Here is an 18,072-nt window from a genome sequence, read left to right as displayed (position 1 = left end):
AGCCCTGATGGCAGAGCTGTGACCAGAAACCGTTGCAGAAATCCTGAAAGGGTCTGGGCCCGGGTCTATCAGCAGGAGGTGCCGGTGTGAGCTGGGGATGGCTCAGATGTGGAGTGAGGGGTGGGGGAGTCCTCAGTGGCAGAGGAAGTGACGCTCCCTCCCGTAGCCTCATGCCTGCTGGCCTGGGGAGCTGACTGGCTACCGAGGCCTCTGGGCAGTGCCCGTGTGTGACTTGCTGACGCTGTTCCCTTGTGTCCCCTCCGCAGAGATGCACCGGACCCAGACTCTGCACGAGGACGCCTTCACCTTCAAAGTCTTCATCTTCCAGTTTGTCAACTTCTACTCCTCCCCCTTCTACGTGGCCTTCTTCAAAGGCAGGTGCGAGACGGCGTGCTGCTCCCGGCTCTGTGTGCAAGGGGTCCGGGTGACGGGGAATCACGTGAGGCAGGCTGGTCCGGGGCCTCCCTGAGGCAGGGAGGGAGGGGAACGGTGTAGAAGGGAACCGGCTCCGTGGGCAGAGCTGGAGGCTGCAGCCACTCGAGAGACGTTCTGTCCCTGGGCCATGCTGCGTTCCACTGCACTGCCAAGAATGACACCAGTAAATGTGCCCAGCGTGTGTGGCACCGTGCACATGGTGCATGCACACTCGCGTGAGCTGTAAGCGTATCACATGATGGCACATGCGCCTGTACACGGCACATGCATGACCTATATGGCAGCGTGTGCTATGCATGGCACACGTTAGCATGCTGGGTGGCTGTATGGTATGTTGTGCTACCCCTAATTCTGTGTCTTCCAAACACCGTTCTGACCTGGCCATGGAGATAGGTCCTGGGGAGGGGTGGCTGGCTCTTGACACCCCTTCCTAGGGAGGGGAATCCCCTCCCTTGGAGCCACCTGCCAACCCCCAGTTCAATCACATCCTGTGTAGGGAGGGACTGGAGCCAAGGTGCTCAGTGATCAGCCAGGGAGGAATGATTTGGTTGCTCTGGGAGGACAAAAAAGGCAGATGTGACTCATCTGTGGAACATCTGGCTGCTCCAGTCATGCCCGGGATCCCTGTGCCATGTGTCTGCCGATGCCCCTGCACAATGGATGCACTGTTCAGCTGTGGGCTTGGAGATTCCCCCCCAAAAACCACAGGCGGGCAAGGTTTATGAATACACCATTGAATCTATCGCCCCCTCTCGCCCCACGTGAAACGGCTCTGCCCTCTTCCGGTGGGTCCTCGCTGTGGTTGCCAGGATCCTCTGTTATTGTTAACACATCATAGATTACATTAGAAGCCCCCCCACACCTGAAAGAGATCAGATCCCCGAGGGGCTTTGCACAACCAGCCGGCTGGTTGGCTCAGAGACGCTGCCTCCCTGTTCTCCCAGACGCAGCTGAAATTCTTCCGAGCAGATGACTTAACGCCAAATTTATGTGGAAAAAATCCCAAACCTCCTGGGTGTCCTGATTTCCGTCTCCCGTCACTGGAGCGCAAGTGAGATCATTTTGGAGCTGGGAACTGGCAAACCAGAAGCCTGACCCACCCTGGATTCAAACCCCTGACCTTGAGCCTGGCCCCCACAAACAGGGGGAGGAGTGCAGGGATTAAATCTACCACCGGGGGAGCCCTTAGAGCCCACCACCGGGCTGAAGAACAGTCATGAATGACCCCCACAGGGAAAGCACGTGTGGCATGACAGAGGGTCCGGGTGAGGTTCCTTCTCCCGTCACTGGCAGGACCGTGCTGCAGGGAAGGGGTTGGGCTGCAGTTGCTGCTTCCGAGAGGAGACTGGGACGGGCACCCCCCCAGATCTGGGGGCTCCGTGATGCTTGTTGGCATGCTGGGGGCGGGGGAGTCTGTGCTGGAAGCGAAGAGCTGCTGCTGCTGCTGCATGACCCCCTTTCTGGAGCCCCCACGTGCCTTCGGTCCTGCAGGGCGGGAGCACTGGCGGGCCCTGCCACGGCCCATTCCTTGGTGGGTGGATCCAGGCTGGGTCTGAGGGAGACCCCCTGCGGCGACAGGAGGCAGCGCAGGCCGGGTGGGTCAGCCTGAGGGTCAGAGAGAACCGCAGGGTCTGGCTGTGTCCAGCAGCCTCCCCGGAGAATCGCCCTGACCTCATCCCAGCCTGTGTCTGCTGCGGAGATGCTGCACACACGGCCCTGCCTGAGCTCGGCACCTCCAGCTAGCGCGCCTGCCTGCAGCTATCTCACTGCCTGGCAGGGTCGGATCCCTGCACCCAGCGCACAGCCCTCCCGTGCCCCTTCTCCTTTCCGGGGAGGGGCAGCCGGTGCTGCGGGGGCTCTGTCTTTGGGACAGCCTGGGTGAGAGCAAGGAGATGCGGAGCCAGAAAGGGCCGTTGGGTCGCCCGAGGATGTCACCCTGAGCTGGGCATGTAGTTGTGCTTGGCTAATGGTTGGGCTGGCTCTGAAGCCCTGAGGAGACGGAGAGCCCGCCCCCCTCGGCAGTCTGTCCCAGTGGTTAGGCACTGTGAGAAATGAGCCAGTCGATGCCTGCCCTGCCGCAGATCAGAGAAACAACCGACCAGGCGTCTCCTGTCCCCGCAGGTTTGTGGGGTACCCCGGGCAGTACGGTACACTGCTCGGCCTGAGGAACGAGGAGGTGAGTCTCCGGGGTGGGGGACACCACAGGGAGCCTCTTGGAGCCCCAGCTACGGCCCAAGACCCCTGGGCGCTAGATGCTGTACAAACCCAGAACAAAGCGCCAGTCCCCCCTCCAAAGAGCTTTGATGGTTTGTCCTTTACCAGCCACACTCCCTGCTCCCTTGGGGTCCCATCACCCCGTCCTCAGCATGCCCAGCCCTTAGGAGACGCTCCTGTTATGTCCCACCACAACAGCCTTAGGGACCCTGCGGGGCTTCTCTGATGCTGCCAGGCAGACAATTCCGTCCGTGGCAGATCATTGCACCTGGCAGTGGCCGCTCTCAGGGATAGGATCCAGGCCGAGATGGACCCCGGGGTGGGGGCTCCCATGCTAGGAGTCTGCTGGGGCTGCCAGGGGAGAGGCCGTGCGATCCCAGCGCGGAGCTGGTCTGGCCTGTGCCGGGAGCGTGTGGGGCTGGACCTCCCGAGGCTCAGGTCTCTCTCCCCCAAGGCTGAGGCTGGCTGGGTCGTTCTGCACCGGGATGTACAGGCCGAGCCAGCTGCTGAGCTAACCCAGGCCAGGCCTGAGTGACCGTGTGCTCCTGTCTCTCCTGGCTCCCGCAGTGCGGCCCCGGGGGGTGCCTGATCGAACTGGCGCAGCAGCTGTTCATCATCATGGTGGGGAAACAGATCATCAGCAACGTCCAGGAGTTCGTCATCCCGTGAGTGCCCGGTGGAGCCTGGCGATGGGGGCAGCTTGGTGTTAGGAGGCCAGGAGCTACCGGGGTTGTGTCGGGGTACACCCCATCCCCTAGGGCTGGGAACCATCAGGGCCGCCCAGGCAGGAGCCAGAAGGCGGGGGGCAGGCCATGGCATTCGGTTACAGTCAGGTGGGAAAGGAGGGTCTAGGGGCTGAGCCGGACGGCTCAGAAATCCAGTACCGGTTTCTCCTCTTGCCAAGCCCGGGGCAGGCTGGGGGGCTCTTGGCACTGACCCACTGCTCTAGCAGATGGCAGGTTCCACCTGTGGTGGTTGCAGGGAAACCCTGGACAGCACCTGTGTGATACAAGACGTGGCTCTGTGCCTCCCTCCCTCTGGCTGATATAAAAGCAGCCCCCATCCTCCATGCACACCCTCCACGAACCAGCCCACGGATTCTCCCCTGTCCCCCTTCCCCTCTGCAGCAAGCTGAAGGCCTGGCGGCAGAAGCGCAAGCTGGCCAGGGTGCGGGGCGCGCAGATCAGCCAGGAGCCCCCGCGCTGGGAGGAGGACTACGAGCTGATCGAGTGCGAGGGGCTCTTTGAAGAGTACCTGGAGATGGGTGAGCGAGGGGCGCAGCCGGCCGGGTGAGGAGACACGCTGGCAGCTGGTGCCCAGCGACTCTGGCTCAGCCTGCGTGGAAATCCCAGACTGCAGGTCGCTGGAGCTTCAGCCTTAATGCAGGGAGCTGTATACCCAGCCCCACTGCTGGAGGGAGAGCCGCGGCCAGGCCTGGGAGGTGTTTGATTTGTAACTAAAAGCTATTCATCCTATAGAGAGCGCTTGCTGGGGGAGCGCCCAGCCGTTTGCAGCAGGGGGCGCTGTAGGGCACGGGGCAGAAGTGCTGGCTGTGGAGGGGAGCGCCCAGGTACTCCAGTCCCAGCCTCTTCATGGGCTCCTGCTGGCGATGGGGGAGCAGACCCTGGCTGAGCGGCCGCCTCACTCCTTGCTCCCTTGGGCTCGCAGTGCTGCAGTTCGGGTTCATCACGATCTTCGTGGCTGCCTTCCCGCTGGCCCCGCTCTTCGCCCTGCTCAATAACTGGGTGGAGATCCGCCTGGACGCCCAGAAGTTCGTGTGCGAGTACCGGCGCCCGGTGGCCTACCGCACCCAGGACATCGGGGTCTGGTTCCTCATCCTGGAGGTCCTGGCTCAGATCTCCGTCGTCATCAACGTGAGTGCAGAGCCGGCTCCTCGGAGGCCGTTCCCAGTCCAGGCACTGAGCAGCCCCCGTGGCCTGGAACAATCCAATGCCCTGTCCTCTCTCGACTCACCCTGCCCCTCCCGTGCCCTGCTGGCTCCCTGCCTCCATTCCCGCTGCCCCCCTGCTTGGAGCAGCCTCCTGCTGCTTCCCTGGCACCCTCTTACCTGCCTCTGCTGGCTGCCTGTCCCTGGGGTGCCCCCGGCCTGTCCCTGGCATGAGCTGCGTGGGGTGGGCGCCGTGCACACAGGGCCCTAAAGGAGCCGTGCCCCGGTGAAGGTGAGGGTGGATTGTGCCCTGTCTGCCTTGGGGATGGGCTTTGAAGACAGGAGATTGCCAGAGCAGGGTACCATGTGCCCCAGTTTTCCCTGCATCTGGTGCTTCTCCAGGGGCTGGGAGTCGGTGGTGCGCCCTGTGGCACCCATCCAGGCTCCCACATGTATCCCTATGGCGCCCAATCCCCCTCTCCGATCTCTGCCACCTGACACCCTCCATCTGGTCTTAGGTGACTTGAGAGAAACGTTCTTTGACAGGGTGACAAGCTGTGTGGATGGGGGAAGCGGTAGATGTGGTGTACCTCGACTTTAGTTAGGCTTTTGATACTGTCTCATGTGACCTTCTCTTAAACAAACTAGAGTAATATCGCCTGCTATAAGGTGGGGGCAGAACTGGTTGGGAAACCGTTCCCAGAGAGTCGTTATCAGTGGTTCACAGTCATGCTGGAAGGGCGTAACGAGTGGGGTCCCGCAGGGTTCGATTCTGTGTCCGGTTCTGTTCAATATCTTCATCAATGATTTAGAGAATGGCATAGAGAGTACACTTATAAAGTTTGCGGATGATACCAAGCAGGGAGGGGTTGCAAGAGCTTTGGAGGACAGGATTAAAATTCAAAATGATCTGGACAAACTGGAGAAATGGTCTGAAGTAAACAGGATGAAATTCAATAAGGACAAATGCAAAGTACTGCACTGAGGAAGGAACCATCAGTTGCACACATACACGATGGGAAATGCCTGCCTAGGAAGGAGTCCTGCGGAAAGGGATCTGGGGGTCATAGTGGATCACAAGCTAAATAGAAGTGGGTTGTAGCCCACGAAAGCTTATGCTCTAATAAATTTGTTAGTCTCTAAGGTGCCACAAGTACTCCTGTTATTTTTGCGGATACAGACTAACACGGCTGCTACTCTGAAAGCTAAATATGAGTCAGCAGTGTAACATGGGTGCAAGAAAAGCTAACATCATTCTGGGATGTATTAGCAAGAATACTGTAAGTAAGACACGAGAAGTAATTCTTCTGCTCTACTCTGCATTTATATGGCCTCAGCTGGAGTATTGTGTCCAATTCTGGGTGCCACGTTTCAGGAAAGATGTGGACAAATTGGAGAAAGTCCAGAGAAGAGCAACAAAAATAATTAAAGGTCTAGAAAACATGAGCTATGAGGGAAGATTGAAAAAACTGGGTTTGTTTAGTCTGGAGAAGAGAAGACTGAGAGGGGACATGATAACAGTTTTCAAGCACGTAAAAGGTTGTGACAAGAAGAAGGGTGATAAATTGTTCTCGTTAACCTCTGAGGATAGGACAAGAAGCAAGGGGCTGAAATTGCAGCAAGGGGGGCTTAGATCGGACATTAGGAAAACTCCCTGGCTCTCAGGGCAGTTATGCACTGGAACAAGTGACGGCGGGACGATGTGGAATCTCGGTCAGTGGCGGTTTTAAAGAGCAGGTTGGACAAACACCTGCCAGGCTGGTCCAGATGATACTTAGTCCTGCCTCAGGGCAGGGGACTGGACTAGACGGTCTCGCGAGGTCCCTTCCAGGCCTCTATCTCTATGTGGTCCCTGAAACACTGCACTGACTTGGCCACTCTCCTCCCCCTGCCAGCCATGTTCCTCTCCTCCATCGCTCCCAGCAGGGCAGCCCGTGGCCCGAGCCTCCAGCCCCTCCCCCCCCCCCCGCGGCAGCCCCGTGCACCCCACGGCGGGGAACCCTGGCTCAGCAGGGTGGCGCTGTTCTCACCCCCGGGGAGGGGAGATCGGGGGACGTCCCGGATGACTTGCCCTTGACCCTCGTCCTTGCGCACTCAGGCCTTCCTCATTGCCTTCACCTCGGACTTCCTGCCCCGGCTCCTCTACCAGTACGAGCACGACAGCCAGCTGCAGGGCTACGTCAACTTCACCCTGGCCTACTCCCCCCCGCGCTACCTGGCCACCGGCAACCACACCCTGTGCAGGTGCCAGGCAGGGGAGGTGGTGGGAGGGGCGACGGGGGAGGTGGTGGGAGGGAGGATGGGTCAGTGGAGAAAGGGGAGGGACCGCACAGGGGGCTGGGGAGAGGGCAAGGGGGAGGATGATGGGGAGCTGCAGTTAAGACCCTTCTCTCCCCAGCTGAGCAGAACCAAGCCCATTTTCCGAGGCTTCCCTGGGGTTGGGTCCGGAGCCGTTCACCACGGGGTCACGGTGGGGGCTTGTGTGAGATGAGGTTGGTGGGTCTCAGTCCAGTTCCCAAAGGGCAGCTGCCAGGAAGGCTCCACCCCCCTTGGCACCAGCTGGCCACTCACTGGCAGGTCATCAGGGACCCAGGGCTGACTGGGCCGTGGGGCCTGACCTCCCAGCTTGTCCCCCGGGGGGATCTAGTTTGGGGGGGTTGGAGTGTGGGAGCTGCCAGGGCAGTCAGTCAAGTACCTCTCCTCGCCCCACCCACCAAGGTGAGGCCCACAAGTGGGGGACTGAGCTAGCCCCCCCCTAAGCTGCTGCCCCTGTGCCCAGGTACAAAGCCTTCCGGGATGCCAATGGGAACTACACTCTCTTCTACTGGAAGCTGCTGGCTGTCCGCCTGGGCTTCATCATCGCTTTTGAGGTGAGCCTCGGTCGGCACCGTGCAGGCGTGGGCTCAGCGATCCTCCCACCGGCCCCCCTGTGCCGCGCGGAGCCCCTGCCAGCCGGGCTGGACCCAGGCCAGGCCGGGGAGCTGAGAGCGAGGGGGGAGGGGCTGGGCTGCCCCTTCTTCTCTGCTGTGTCCCTTTAGGGTCCTGGACCAAGCCCATCACCCTGGTTTATTTCTTTCCAAGTGGATCAGAAACCTCCGGGGGGGGTTGCATTGAAGGGCAGAGGAGCCAGTCTGGACACACAAACCTCACCCCGAGACCCCAGCTCGAACCAGACCTGAGCTGTGGATCCTTTCCAAGGACCTGCCCCATCCCAACTATTTGGCATCGTCACCTGACTTTCCGTCCTCCCCGCCTCCCTCCAGAGGCGCAGGGACCATGCCAGGGAGGCTGGCTGTACAGCACTTTCCTGACTGTCCATGACACACTCGGGCAACGAATCGGTGCTGCGTATCCAAGCCCAGCTGGAGCAGAGGCTCCAGGACTCTGGCGAGAGGCCCCGTTATTGTTATGTGTGTGACCGGAGCATTAGGAGCCCGACAGAGGCTCATGGACCCTGGCGGTTTGGTATGAAGCCCCCAACATCTGGGAATGCAGAGTTTTGGTTGGAGGGCAAACCTGGAGGGGTTGAAGGCGGCCAGACATCGACTGGGACTGATGCTGACCTGGGCTGGGCCAGGAGCTTGGGAATCAAAGGGAGGGGATGGGCGGTGCCCAGTGTGGCCTGAAAGGCAGTGCTGGGTCCAGGCCACATTCAGCACCCTGCCTACTGCTTAAAACAGTCTCAGTGACTAGGCCAGTGGCTTGCAGCGGCTGCCCTCTGTGGGGCTGGGTGGACAGCTCTGTAGGGCTGGGATCTGCGCAGTAGTACCCGAGACCCACACGGTTGTCAGTGTGTCTGTCCTCACGACTCCCTGATGCCCCACAAGGCTAAGTGCCAAGTTCGGGCCCTAACCACTGGGCCAGCCTTCCCCTCTGGCCATGACTAACAGGGTAGAGACAGCTGGGCCATTTTGAATGGAGCCTCTCTGAACCTCGTCCTTTCTTCTTGTTTTCCATGTGCCTTTATCCTCCCTGCCGCTCTCTTCGTCCGCCTGTCCCTGCTTCTCACTGTCTGTCCGTTTGTCCTTGCCTCTCCTCGCCGCTTTCCCCTCCGCTCCCCCCGCCCCATCAGCACGTCGTCTTTTTCTTCCTGCGCCTCATCGACTGGCTGGTGCCCGACGTCCCGGGGTCGCTGGAGCTGAAGATCAAGCGAGAGCGCTACTTAGCCAAGCAGGCACTGGCCGATAACCAGGAGGTGCTGCTGACGGTGAGTCACGACTCAGCTTCGCCAGGTCAGTGTGCGAGGAGCCGGCGGGCACGGGTCTGTCCTTGTCCCTCTGTGAAACAGATGCGGGCTAGCGAGCGACTGACAGGAGCCCCACGGAGTGGGAGGCCCTGGGCTGGAGAGGCTGGAGGGGGGACAGTTGAGGTCTGGCCCCATGGGTGGAATCGCTCTGCTTCTCGCTATGTCCTTGCCTCTGCCAGTTGTTCGCCACAGGCTCTCCGCGCTGGCACATCAGGGGAGACTCATTTTTGTTCTGCGGTGACTTAGCTAAGTGAGGAACTCGGAGCGTAGCGCGGACAAGTGTGTGAGATTCTGCACACACAGCTCTGCTGGTGCACTTCAGTGCCCATCTGTCCAGTCTGATCCCCCCCCAACTCCGCTGTTACCCCGCAATCCTCACCTGGATCCGCTGCCCCGCTCTTCCAGCCTAGGCCTCGTGAGCACCAGTGCCTGCTCTGCTCCACGCTGTGGGCAGGGGTTTGGGATACGGACAAACGTCTGCCAGGGTCAAGCAGAAGCCGCCAAGCCCGTATCACCTTTGGGACACCAGATCTCTGAGTGAAGTGGGCTCCTGCACTAGCCCGCCGGGCACCCGCTGACCCCTGGGATAGAGCCACTTCCTGTCACAAAGCGGGTGGGAGCTGACGGGTTGCTTCAGGACTCGGCAGTCAGGAATGGGTGGCCTCAGTGCGAGATCCTGCAAAGCGGGGACCTGCTGAGGGTGCGCGCTAGGCCTGCTGGTACCTCGAGGTCTGCGGGCCAGATACCTACCTGTGAACTTCAATTCATGGTTCAGTCCCTCCTGCAGGAGCCTCCTTTCCCAGGGTGATTTCTTGCCCCCAGTTGCTAGCTGAGGTTGCCATGTGAGCATTCTCACACCCATTCTTAAAGGGAAACGCCGCCATCCCGGTGCGCCCCTGTCGGCTGCCCCAGGAGAGAGGCCAAGGATCCAATGGGCCGTGGAGACTCAGCTCCCCTCTCAGCCCGAGCGAGCGCTGGAGTAGATCAGCTCTGGGGCATATCAGCAGGGCAAGTGCGGGGGGCTTCTGCTCTCAGCAGGGAGCAAGGGTGAGGGCAGCCCGGCACCCGGGCCTGTGCTCTGAGCTCCGAACTGAGCGTGCTGCTCTGACCCGCAGGACTCAAGTCCTGTCGTTCCCTGCTGCAATGGGCTCCACCTCCTGGTGTCTCTGCCCCTCTCTGCCACTAGGTTCTGCCGGCTGGCTCATTTCCATCACTTCCCCCCCCCCGACTCCAGAATCCTCTTCGGGCAAAACGAATTCCTGTCCTGGATTTCCCTGCACCTGTAACGGGGTGGGGGGCTTAGCCAGTGGGATCTGCAGTTAGGTCAGGCCAGGTGACTAACCCGGACTGGATCTCTCTGCTCACCTGGAATGGGCTCTGGGGGCAGTCCGGGCTAGGATCCAGCACCCCGTAAGACAGACTCTGGGAACAGCTCCTGCCGCTGTTTCTCGATAGTTGTTGCTTGCTGTGTTGTGTTGTGGTGTTTGTGCAATACACACCCAGGGCGCTCGCCTTTCCCTGGCCCATCCCCACACGCTCCTGGTGGGCCCCGACCCCAGCATTCGCCTGCTGGGTCACTGTGGGCAGAGCGGGCATGGCAGTGTTGCCATCTGAATGCTAAAGGGGGCTGTGTGCCAGAGAGGCAAACTGCCCCCCCTCCCTTCTCCCAGAGCCCCCCCACAGGGGGTTGCTCCTCTCTCTTCATTCCCATTTCGGTCTGATTATTGGGGTATTGCTGCTGCCCCCGAACGAACAGGACGAGGCGTGAGAAATGTGGAGAAGCGGGTCCGTCCCTGGGGGGCCGTTTGAGACACATGGGGTGGGAGTTTCCAGAGCGCTTCGCATTGCAGTGGCCGTGCCGAGGGCTGCTGACCGTTGCACCACGTTCTGCTTTCCCCTGGGGTCAGCGGGCGCAGCCCATCGAGCCGAGGGCACGAGCTGTCTCCGTGGGGCTGGGGAAGGCTGGTGGAGTTACACTGGGAGCGAATTTGGCTCACATGGCAACCTCAGCTAGCAACTGGGGGCAAGAAATCACCCTGGGAAAGGAGGCTCCTGCAGGAGGGACTGAAAGCAGGACAGGCGGCTCCTTGGTGTAGGCCAGGGGGTCTCAACCTTTTTCTTTCTGAGCCCCTCCCCCCCCCAACATGTTATAAAAACTCCAGGGCCTGGCGAGGGAGGGGAGAACTCGGGGCTCTGGGCTGGGGGGAGGGGGACTCGGGCATAGGTGTAGTTTGATTTCTATTTTGGGTGGGCAGGCGCCAGCGGGGGTCGAGCCAGCTCTGCACAGCGGGGCCCGGGGAGGGAGCGACACCTCCACCCCCTGGCTTACCTCAGCAGGCCGCCCGCCTGTCTGGGCTGTGGGGGGACAGCCAAAAAATGTAACTCAACGGGGGGACTCGGCTCAAAAAGTTTGAAAACAGCTTAGGGTGCAGGGAGGGGGTAGCTAGGGGCTGGGTGCGGGCAGGGGGTAGCTCAGGGTGCAGGGAGGGGGTAGCACAGGGGGTAGCTAGGGGCTGTGTGCCCAGAGGGCTCCCCTGCGGTCCCTGTTCCCCGAGGGCTCTGCCAGCCATGGAGCCGGGTCCCCCACACAGGCGGCTCTGACCAGCTGCGGGAGCAAAGCGGGCAGGGAGCTGAGGAGCAGCTTCAACCCCCTACAGCAGCAGCAGCCGAGGGACGCCGCACGCCTGCCTGCCCCATGGCACCGCCAGAGCAGCAGCTTCCCGCACTGACTCCGGCTTCCCACCTCCGACCGGGCCAGTGGGCGGGAAGAGAAGGAGGTTGGGGTGGGGGTGGAGCTGTCCGGGGGTTGCCCTGCTCTTCCACTGTAGTTTCGGGGGGGGCAACACCCCTATGTACCCTCAACTCTGCCCATGGGCTCAGGGCTTCAGCCCCGTGGGGGGCCCTGGGGATCGGGGCTTCAACCCCACAGCTCCTGGCTTCAGCCCCATGGGAGGTGCTGGGGCTTGAGCTCTGGGTTTTATCCGTGGGGCCCTGCGGCCCCCTGAAAGGGTTCACGGGCCCTGTGTTGAGAACCACTGGTGTATGAGACGCTTTCATAGAGCTGAGCTCTTCGTGTGTGAGCTGTGGAACTCACTGCCACAGGGGAGCTGGAGGCCAGAGAGAAACGGGCGCTTGGGTGTATCACTGCAGCATTCGCGGTTTCACATCACCTGGAGGAAGAGTGCAGCGCTGCAGTGGGGAAATGCCACCCCCACCCAGACACAGCCCCGGTTAGCGCCTTCAGACCACCCTGGTCTGTGTCCCACTGCGGAGCTGGAACGAGGCGCCAGCACCAATGTTTTACCCTCTCCCCCACTTGCAGGATTTTATTACCCCCTTCCCCCCGCTCTAGCCACCCCCTATAGTTACAGTGCTACTGTGTGGGCCCAATCCTGCAACACAAGGGGCCTCCCCACCCCTCGCTTGCAGGATCGGGCCTGGAGCCAATACCATTGGTTGAATTCTAACCCTGCCGTTCCCTCTCCACCCTGCGCAGCAAGCAGCCTTTCATCCAGCAGCATGAGCTAGCGGCGCCGGCTGGAAGCAGCCCCCGCGGGCTTGGCAGATGGGAAGGCAGAGCTGGCTGGGGCCGGGCCCCCTCCACACTCGATCAGGTGACTTGCCACTGGCAGGGCGGGAAGGGGCCAAACCGGAGCTGTCCAGAGGGGCCAGCAAAGCAGCAACGCCCCACAGACGACCTTCGACCTCCAGCGTGCCGGGGCGAGGCTCATCGGACCCAGAGACGTGTGCCTGGCCTGGGTGTAGGTAATGAGGCAGCTGGCGTGTGAGAAGTATCCCGAGCCCGGAGGAGGAAGCTGGCGCTGGCTGCCGCTGCGCTCCTGGCTGAGTCGGCCCAGCGGGCCCCTCGCTCGCCCCCAGCCTGCGAACGCTTTGCTGCCTCCAAGACGGGCAGTGATGGGTCCAAGGCTGCTCACGCTCCAAGGCAATCGGCAGTGGGGGCCCCATGCGTCCGGCTGACTCTGGCCCATGCCGCGGGACCCTCCTAATCGCTCTGAGTGGGGCTGGCTGTCAGGTCAAGGTCACCCCGTTCAGAGGCGAGCGGCCCCGGGGCACAGAGCAGCAGCTGGAAGGGTGCACTGAGAAATGCACTGCAAATGTGGCAACGCAAACACCCCAGGGAGGAGCAGCGCGGCCCCCCTGTTGTGCATCCCCCCGCATGCACACGGTTGGTCTGAGCCCCAGTGGGCCCATCGCCCAAGGTGCTGGTGCAATTTACGGCTCCTGTCACGGCCGCGCGGAGATACCAGTGGGGACAGAGACCCTGTGCCGGCTTTTCCCTTCCTCCCAAGGCTCTCGGTGGAATCAGTCTGTCAGCCCCAGCTCACGTCCCTTCTGGGCCAAGATCGTCCAGAGCGGGCTGGGCTGGCCTCTCTGGGGGCTGTGGCTGCAAGGGGTGTGAGGCGGGCAGGAGAGGCAGGGGGCAACAAATAGACGCCAGCAGCCAGTGCTACACCCAGGCCTCTGTGTCTGTCACGTTCTGTCCCCATGTCAGAACCAGGCTGTCGATTTCTCACACTTAGAATGTTTGTGGATTGACCCCACCCCAGCGATAGTGATGAGCTCAGGTCCTTCCCAAACTGGGCTACGCAGACCTTTCCCTTTGCATAGGGCAGGGGTCCCCAACGCGGTGCCCGCGGGCGCCATGGCATCCATGTGCGCCCACCTACTGGCTGCCGGAAAAGCAGCTGCCGAAATGCCGCCGAGAAGCAGCAACGTCAAGAAGCGCTACCGCCGAAATTTGGCATTTTGGCAGCGATGCCTCTTGACGTTGCCACTTCACGGCGGCATTTCGGCGGCTGCTTGTCCGGCGGCCACGGTCCTCGGCGGCTAGTCATCCGGCGCCCGCCCCACGGAAAAGGTTGGGGACCACTGGCATAGGGCACTGGCTCAGTTCACAACAGGGGACACAATTAGTCAGACCCCCAAGGAGCACATGCCTTGTTATAACTAACGAGCACAAAGCTCCATAAAGGCCAAAGGTTTTCAAGCCCTGAGGTAGCCCACTGACACGTAATCATGCAGCTGCACTAACGAGATGAATGGGAAACGGAGCACCTCAGAAGCCCTGAATCAGGAGCCCAAAGAATCTGAAATGGGGTGACTTCAATCAGATGTTTTAGACCCATCCTTTCTGTAACGACTGGGCTGCATATCCGTATTCAGTCCCTTTCTGGGGCCAGCTAAGGTTTGTCCCCGTCCATTATCCATGCCCGGTGTCCACAACCAAACTGCCAATCGTTAACATGGATCATTTCTTAACAATCCCTATATATCCGTACAGCCGAACTATCTAGGTACCGCCTGGTTACCAAACTGCCAGATTCCAAGACCCCCTGATTGCAAAAGGGGGCTTGCAGAAACCAGAGCTCACGACCTGGGGTTACGTTCTCAGGCTGGAAGCACATTAGCTAAAAGCCCGGCTTTAGCATGACTAAAATCCAGCCTTTCCCACGGAGACAGGCAAAGCCTAAAGCCCCCAATTATTTGTGTTCGCCAACCATGTTTCAATCTAATAGCCTGACAAAGCTACTACCACTATACCCCACATGTCTCGACACTTAGAGCAAGTTACGTTTGTGCATGGGACGGGGTGATAGGTCAACGCAGGGCTGGGCGGGGGGGAGCCAGGGCCACGCACTCCCCTGCCCGTTAGGCCAATTGCACCTGGCTCCAAGCTGCAGCCACCAATGACATGCAGCTGTTCCAGGCCAGACCCGCAGAGGGGCAGGGAGGGGATCATTTCAAGGCTATAGAAAAGCTTCTACCATGGTTTGAATGTCCTCCATGTGCATGCTCACTCCCAAGGGGAGCCATTGAATGAGGACGTTCCCTGCCCCGCTCACCTGCAGTCCCACTAGGCACCAATGGGGGGTGCTGCAGGGTCAAGTCAGACAATGCGTTGGCGTGCCAAGCTCTGCGGCCTCTTCCAAGTCCTTCGTACGTAATGCTAGCGACTCCGCTGAGCCTGGCCTGCCTGGAGCATGTGCCCCAGGCCACGTAGAGCTCCTTGTCATGCTGTATGTGCGGGGAGGGGGGGAATAAAACCTGGAATGACCTGACGGCAGCTGGTGTGGTTGTGTGTTGGGGGTCGGGTGAGCAATTTGCTTGTCCAGGAGGCCTGGATCTCCATTTTTACTGAGTGGAGCCAGCCCTGCTCTACTGCTGGAAGATGCTTAAGTCAAACACCAGTGACTGGGCGAGGGTTGCCAACTTTCTAATCACAGAAAACTGACCACCCCTTCGCCGAGGCCCCGCCCTTGCTCATGCCATCCCCTGCTCGCTCTCCCCCAACCTCACTCACTCGCTCATTTTCACCTGGCTGGGGCAGGGGGTTGGGGTGCGGGAGGGGGTGAGGGCTCTGGCTGGTGGTGCAGGCTCTGGGGTGGGGCCGGGGATGAGGGGGTTGGGGTGCAGGAGGGGGCTCTGGGCTAGGGGATGGGGAGTTTGGAGTATGGGATGGGGCCAGAAATGAGGGGTTCAGGATGTGGGCTGGGGGCTCTGGGCTGTGGCAAGGGGCTGGGGTGTGGGCTCTGGTAGGGAGTTTGCATGCGGGAGGGGGCTCAGGGCTGAGGCAGGGGGTTGGAGTGCAGGAGGGGGGTTGGGGTGCAGTCTCCAGACAATGCTAACCTCAGGTGGCTCCTGGGAAACGGTGACATGTTCCTCCGGCTCCTAGGTGGAGGGATGGCCAGGGGGCTCTGCGTGCCGCCCCTGCAGCTTCCATTGGCCATGGTTCCTAGCCAATGGGAGCTGCGGAGCCGGTGCTCGGGCAGCGTGGTGCACTCCCAGTCAGTAACCCCCGTGGCCCAGAAGGTGCCGCCCTGGCAGAGGCCTGGCGTGGTGCTATCCTGTAACCAGCTCAGCACACTGGCATTGCGCAGTGTGGACGGTTTCTCGAAGCCCACCTGTGTTTAGCCAATCCGCCCTCCCCCCGGCACTCTGGGCGCGAGGCCCTCCTGGCGGGCATTGCTCCATGGGCTGCTCTGGGCGGCTGCGCCCTCTCCCCTGCTGACGTGGGATGGGCCCTCGGCCTGGATTTCCCCACGATTGCTGGGTTCTGGAAAAGAAAGACAAACCCACTGCTCCGTCACTGAGCTCGGCTGTTGGGGTTCGAGCTGGACCCAGACAAAAGCAATACAGTATGCACCAGCCCCGTGGGCCACGTCCGCAGAGTTACACGCCCAGCCCTGTTTGCCAAACGGGAGGGAAGCGAGCCCGGCGAGGGGGCGAACGAATGTCCTTTGCAAGAGGCTGTTTGAGCCAACACGGGCCCATGTACATCGTCACCTAGGGGAGTGTGGTGTTGAAGACGTGGCAATCAGAGTATTTATAACTAACGTCGTTAAACATTCGGGTACGAAGTCCACTCCCCAGAGTCATCCCCAGGTTTCACAAATAAGTCTTAAAAGTCTGTTCTTAGGCTTAGAAAAATCAGAGCCTAAGCTTGGGTCCAGCAAAGTGTTTCAACACAGGAGTTGTCCTATTGACTTCAATGGCACCACAGGCATACTTCAGTGATTCACTGGATCAGGACCTAAGCAGTGGATATTGGTGAAAGTTGGTTTCCCACTCAGTCAGTCCCAAAAAACGGTGCCAGGCCCCTTGCTGGCCCCCCAGGTGGCCCTGGACCCCACGTCCCCCTGAAGCACGCCCCCCCCCAAAGCATGGGGCCCAGGGCGGTTGTCCTGGTCCCTCCGATGGACCGGACGGCTCTGCTTGGACCTCTTCTGGACACCACCAAAAATGAGACAAACCTGGTGCCCAGGGGTGGCACGTGCGGATTGCAGTCACCGCTGGGGGCGGCGCTGGGGGCCCTGGCGTTAGGAAGCACCTGAGCGCGGTTTCCCTGCAGCAGGAGAAGCTGAGCCCCGAGGCCAGACTCCGGCGCGATCACTGGGAGGTGACGGACCTGAGCCCCACGGGCTCGGACTCTAGACGCAGCCCTGGGGGGTGGGGTCCCAGTGCCCCCCTGCGCTGCTGCCACCGACCTGCGCGGTCTGACCCCCCGCCCCGGACTAAGACTCAGTTACCCAGCTCCCCGCCGGCTGGGAGAGAAACTGAGCGATGGGGGGGGGGGGGGGCTAAGGGGGCCGCCTGACGCTCTGCCGTGGCCCCTTCGTGCTCCAGCCCTGCGTGGCCGGGCCCTGACTCCGGCCCGTGGGCGGCACCGGCCTCCCCGCGGCTCCCAGCCCAGCAGGCCGCTTCCCAGGGGCATCCCCGCTGCCCGGAGCGCCTCCGATCGCCACCACGTAGGGTCCTGGTGGCTGCTCCCTTCCACCTCCTTGAGCCTGGACAGGCCCCTCCGGCCTTCGGCCCCTGGCTTCGGACAGGCCCGGGGGACGCTGCGTGGGCAGAGGGGCACCCGCGTCGGGAGCACCGTGCGGCGGGGCACCCAGCAGGTCCCACCCGGGACACTGACTTAGCTCAGTGTCTCGCACGAGCCACCTCCGCTAGGCAGAGCCGGGCAGCAGCGGGGCGGGTGCGCCGACTCGCGTGGAGCCGACGCGCGGGACTTTGGCGCTTTGCCGGGCGGCCGGGTGGAGGGGCCCTCGCTGGGAAGGGTCGGGCTCGGGCTTGCGGGGAAAGCGGCCCCTGCGGGAACCTGAACAAACCCGCGATCAAGGAGGCTAATTAGGGCCCCGCGCCCGAGCCGGGCTCGCAGCCCCTGGAATTCAGCGCCCGCAGCGGGGGGCGGGACAGCGGCCGCCCCCTGACATTTACGGCCCCGCAGGGAAGAAGGCGGCGAAGGGAGGAAGTTCGCTGGCTCGTCGGAGCTGAAACGACCCACTGCGGTAATCGCGGCTTCTCCGCGGCCCTGGAGGAGCCCGGCCGGGAATCCCGCCTGGAGAGCGGAGCAGTGCCCAGGCACCGCCGGTCCCGGTGCCAACCCCGGAGCCAGGGCCAAAGGCCTGTTCACAGCGCCCGCGGGTGGGACACTCCGGCAGCCCCGTCACATCCCCGCTTAGCGCAGGGCCTTGACGCGCGGTGCCCTCATGTCAGGGCAGCGCCCCCCGGCCCTGGGCCACCCCCCGGCCTCGTCTCCCGATGCCCGCAGGTCCCCGGGCCCCATCGCATCACGGTGCCAAACCGCCCCGCTGTGCCCCGAGCAGCGCCCCCCATGTCCCGCTCTGGGGCCGGGGCACCTCTAGCCATGGGCTTCCGCCCCTCCCGGGCAGCGGGGCTGCGTGATGCTGCCCCGGCCCCACAGCCCGCCAGCGACCCTGGTCTCTTCAGTGCCCAAAGGGGGCAGGTGTAGCCCTTGGCTTTTCCA

At 61.8% G+C, this 18,072-nt stretch overlaps 1 protein-coding gene across 1 annotated transcript in view; it reads left to right on the top strand.

The window, feature by feature from the left end:
* Positions 1-12,311, top strand: part of LOC135893490 (anoctamin-7-like) — a 28,367-nt gene extending 16,056 nt beyond the window's left edge. The window contains exons 15-23 of the mRNA XM_065421320.1: positions 267-378; positions 2,557-2,611; positions 3,217-3,314; positions 3,777-3,913; positions 4,318-4,523; positions 6,636-6,781; positions 7,317-7,407; positions 8,610-8,769; positions 12,280-12,311. Coding sequence (XP_065277392.1) covers positions 267-378; positions 2,557-2,611; positions 3,217-3,314; positions 3,777-3,913; positions 4,318-4,523; positions 6,636-6,781; positions 7,317-7,407; positions 8,610-8,769; positions 12,280-12,311 — 1,037 coding nt within the window. The remainder of the gene's footprint in view (positions 1-266; positions 379-2,556; positions 2,612-3,216; positions 3,315-3,776; positions 3,914-4,317; positions 4,524-6,635; positions 6,782-7,316; positions 7,408-8,609; positions 8,770-12,279) is intronic.
* The last annotated feature ends 5,761 nt before the right edge of the window (positions 12,312-18,072 follow it).

The sequence above is a fragment of the Emys orbicularis genome, chromosome 22 (assembly GCF_028017835.1).
Source record: "Emys orbicularis isolate rEmyOrb1 chromosome 22, rEmyOrb1.hap1, whole genome shotgun sequence".
Classification (NCBI taxonomy): domain Eukaryota; kingdom Metazoa; phylum Chordata; order Testudines; family Emydidae; genus Emys; species Emys orbicularis.
This window is presented reverse-complemented; position numbering and strand designations above follow the sequence as displayed.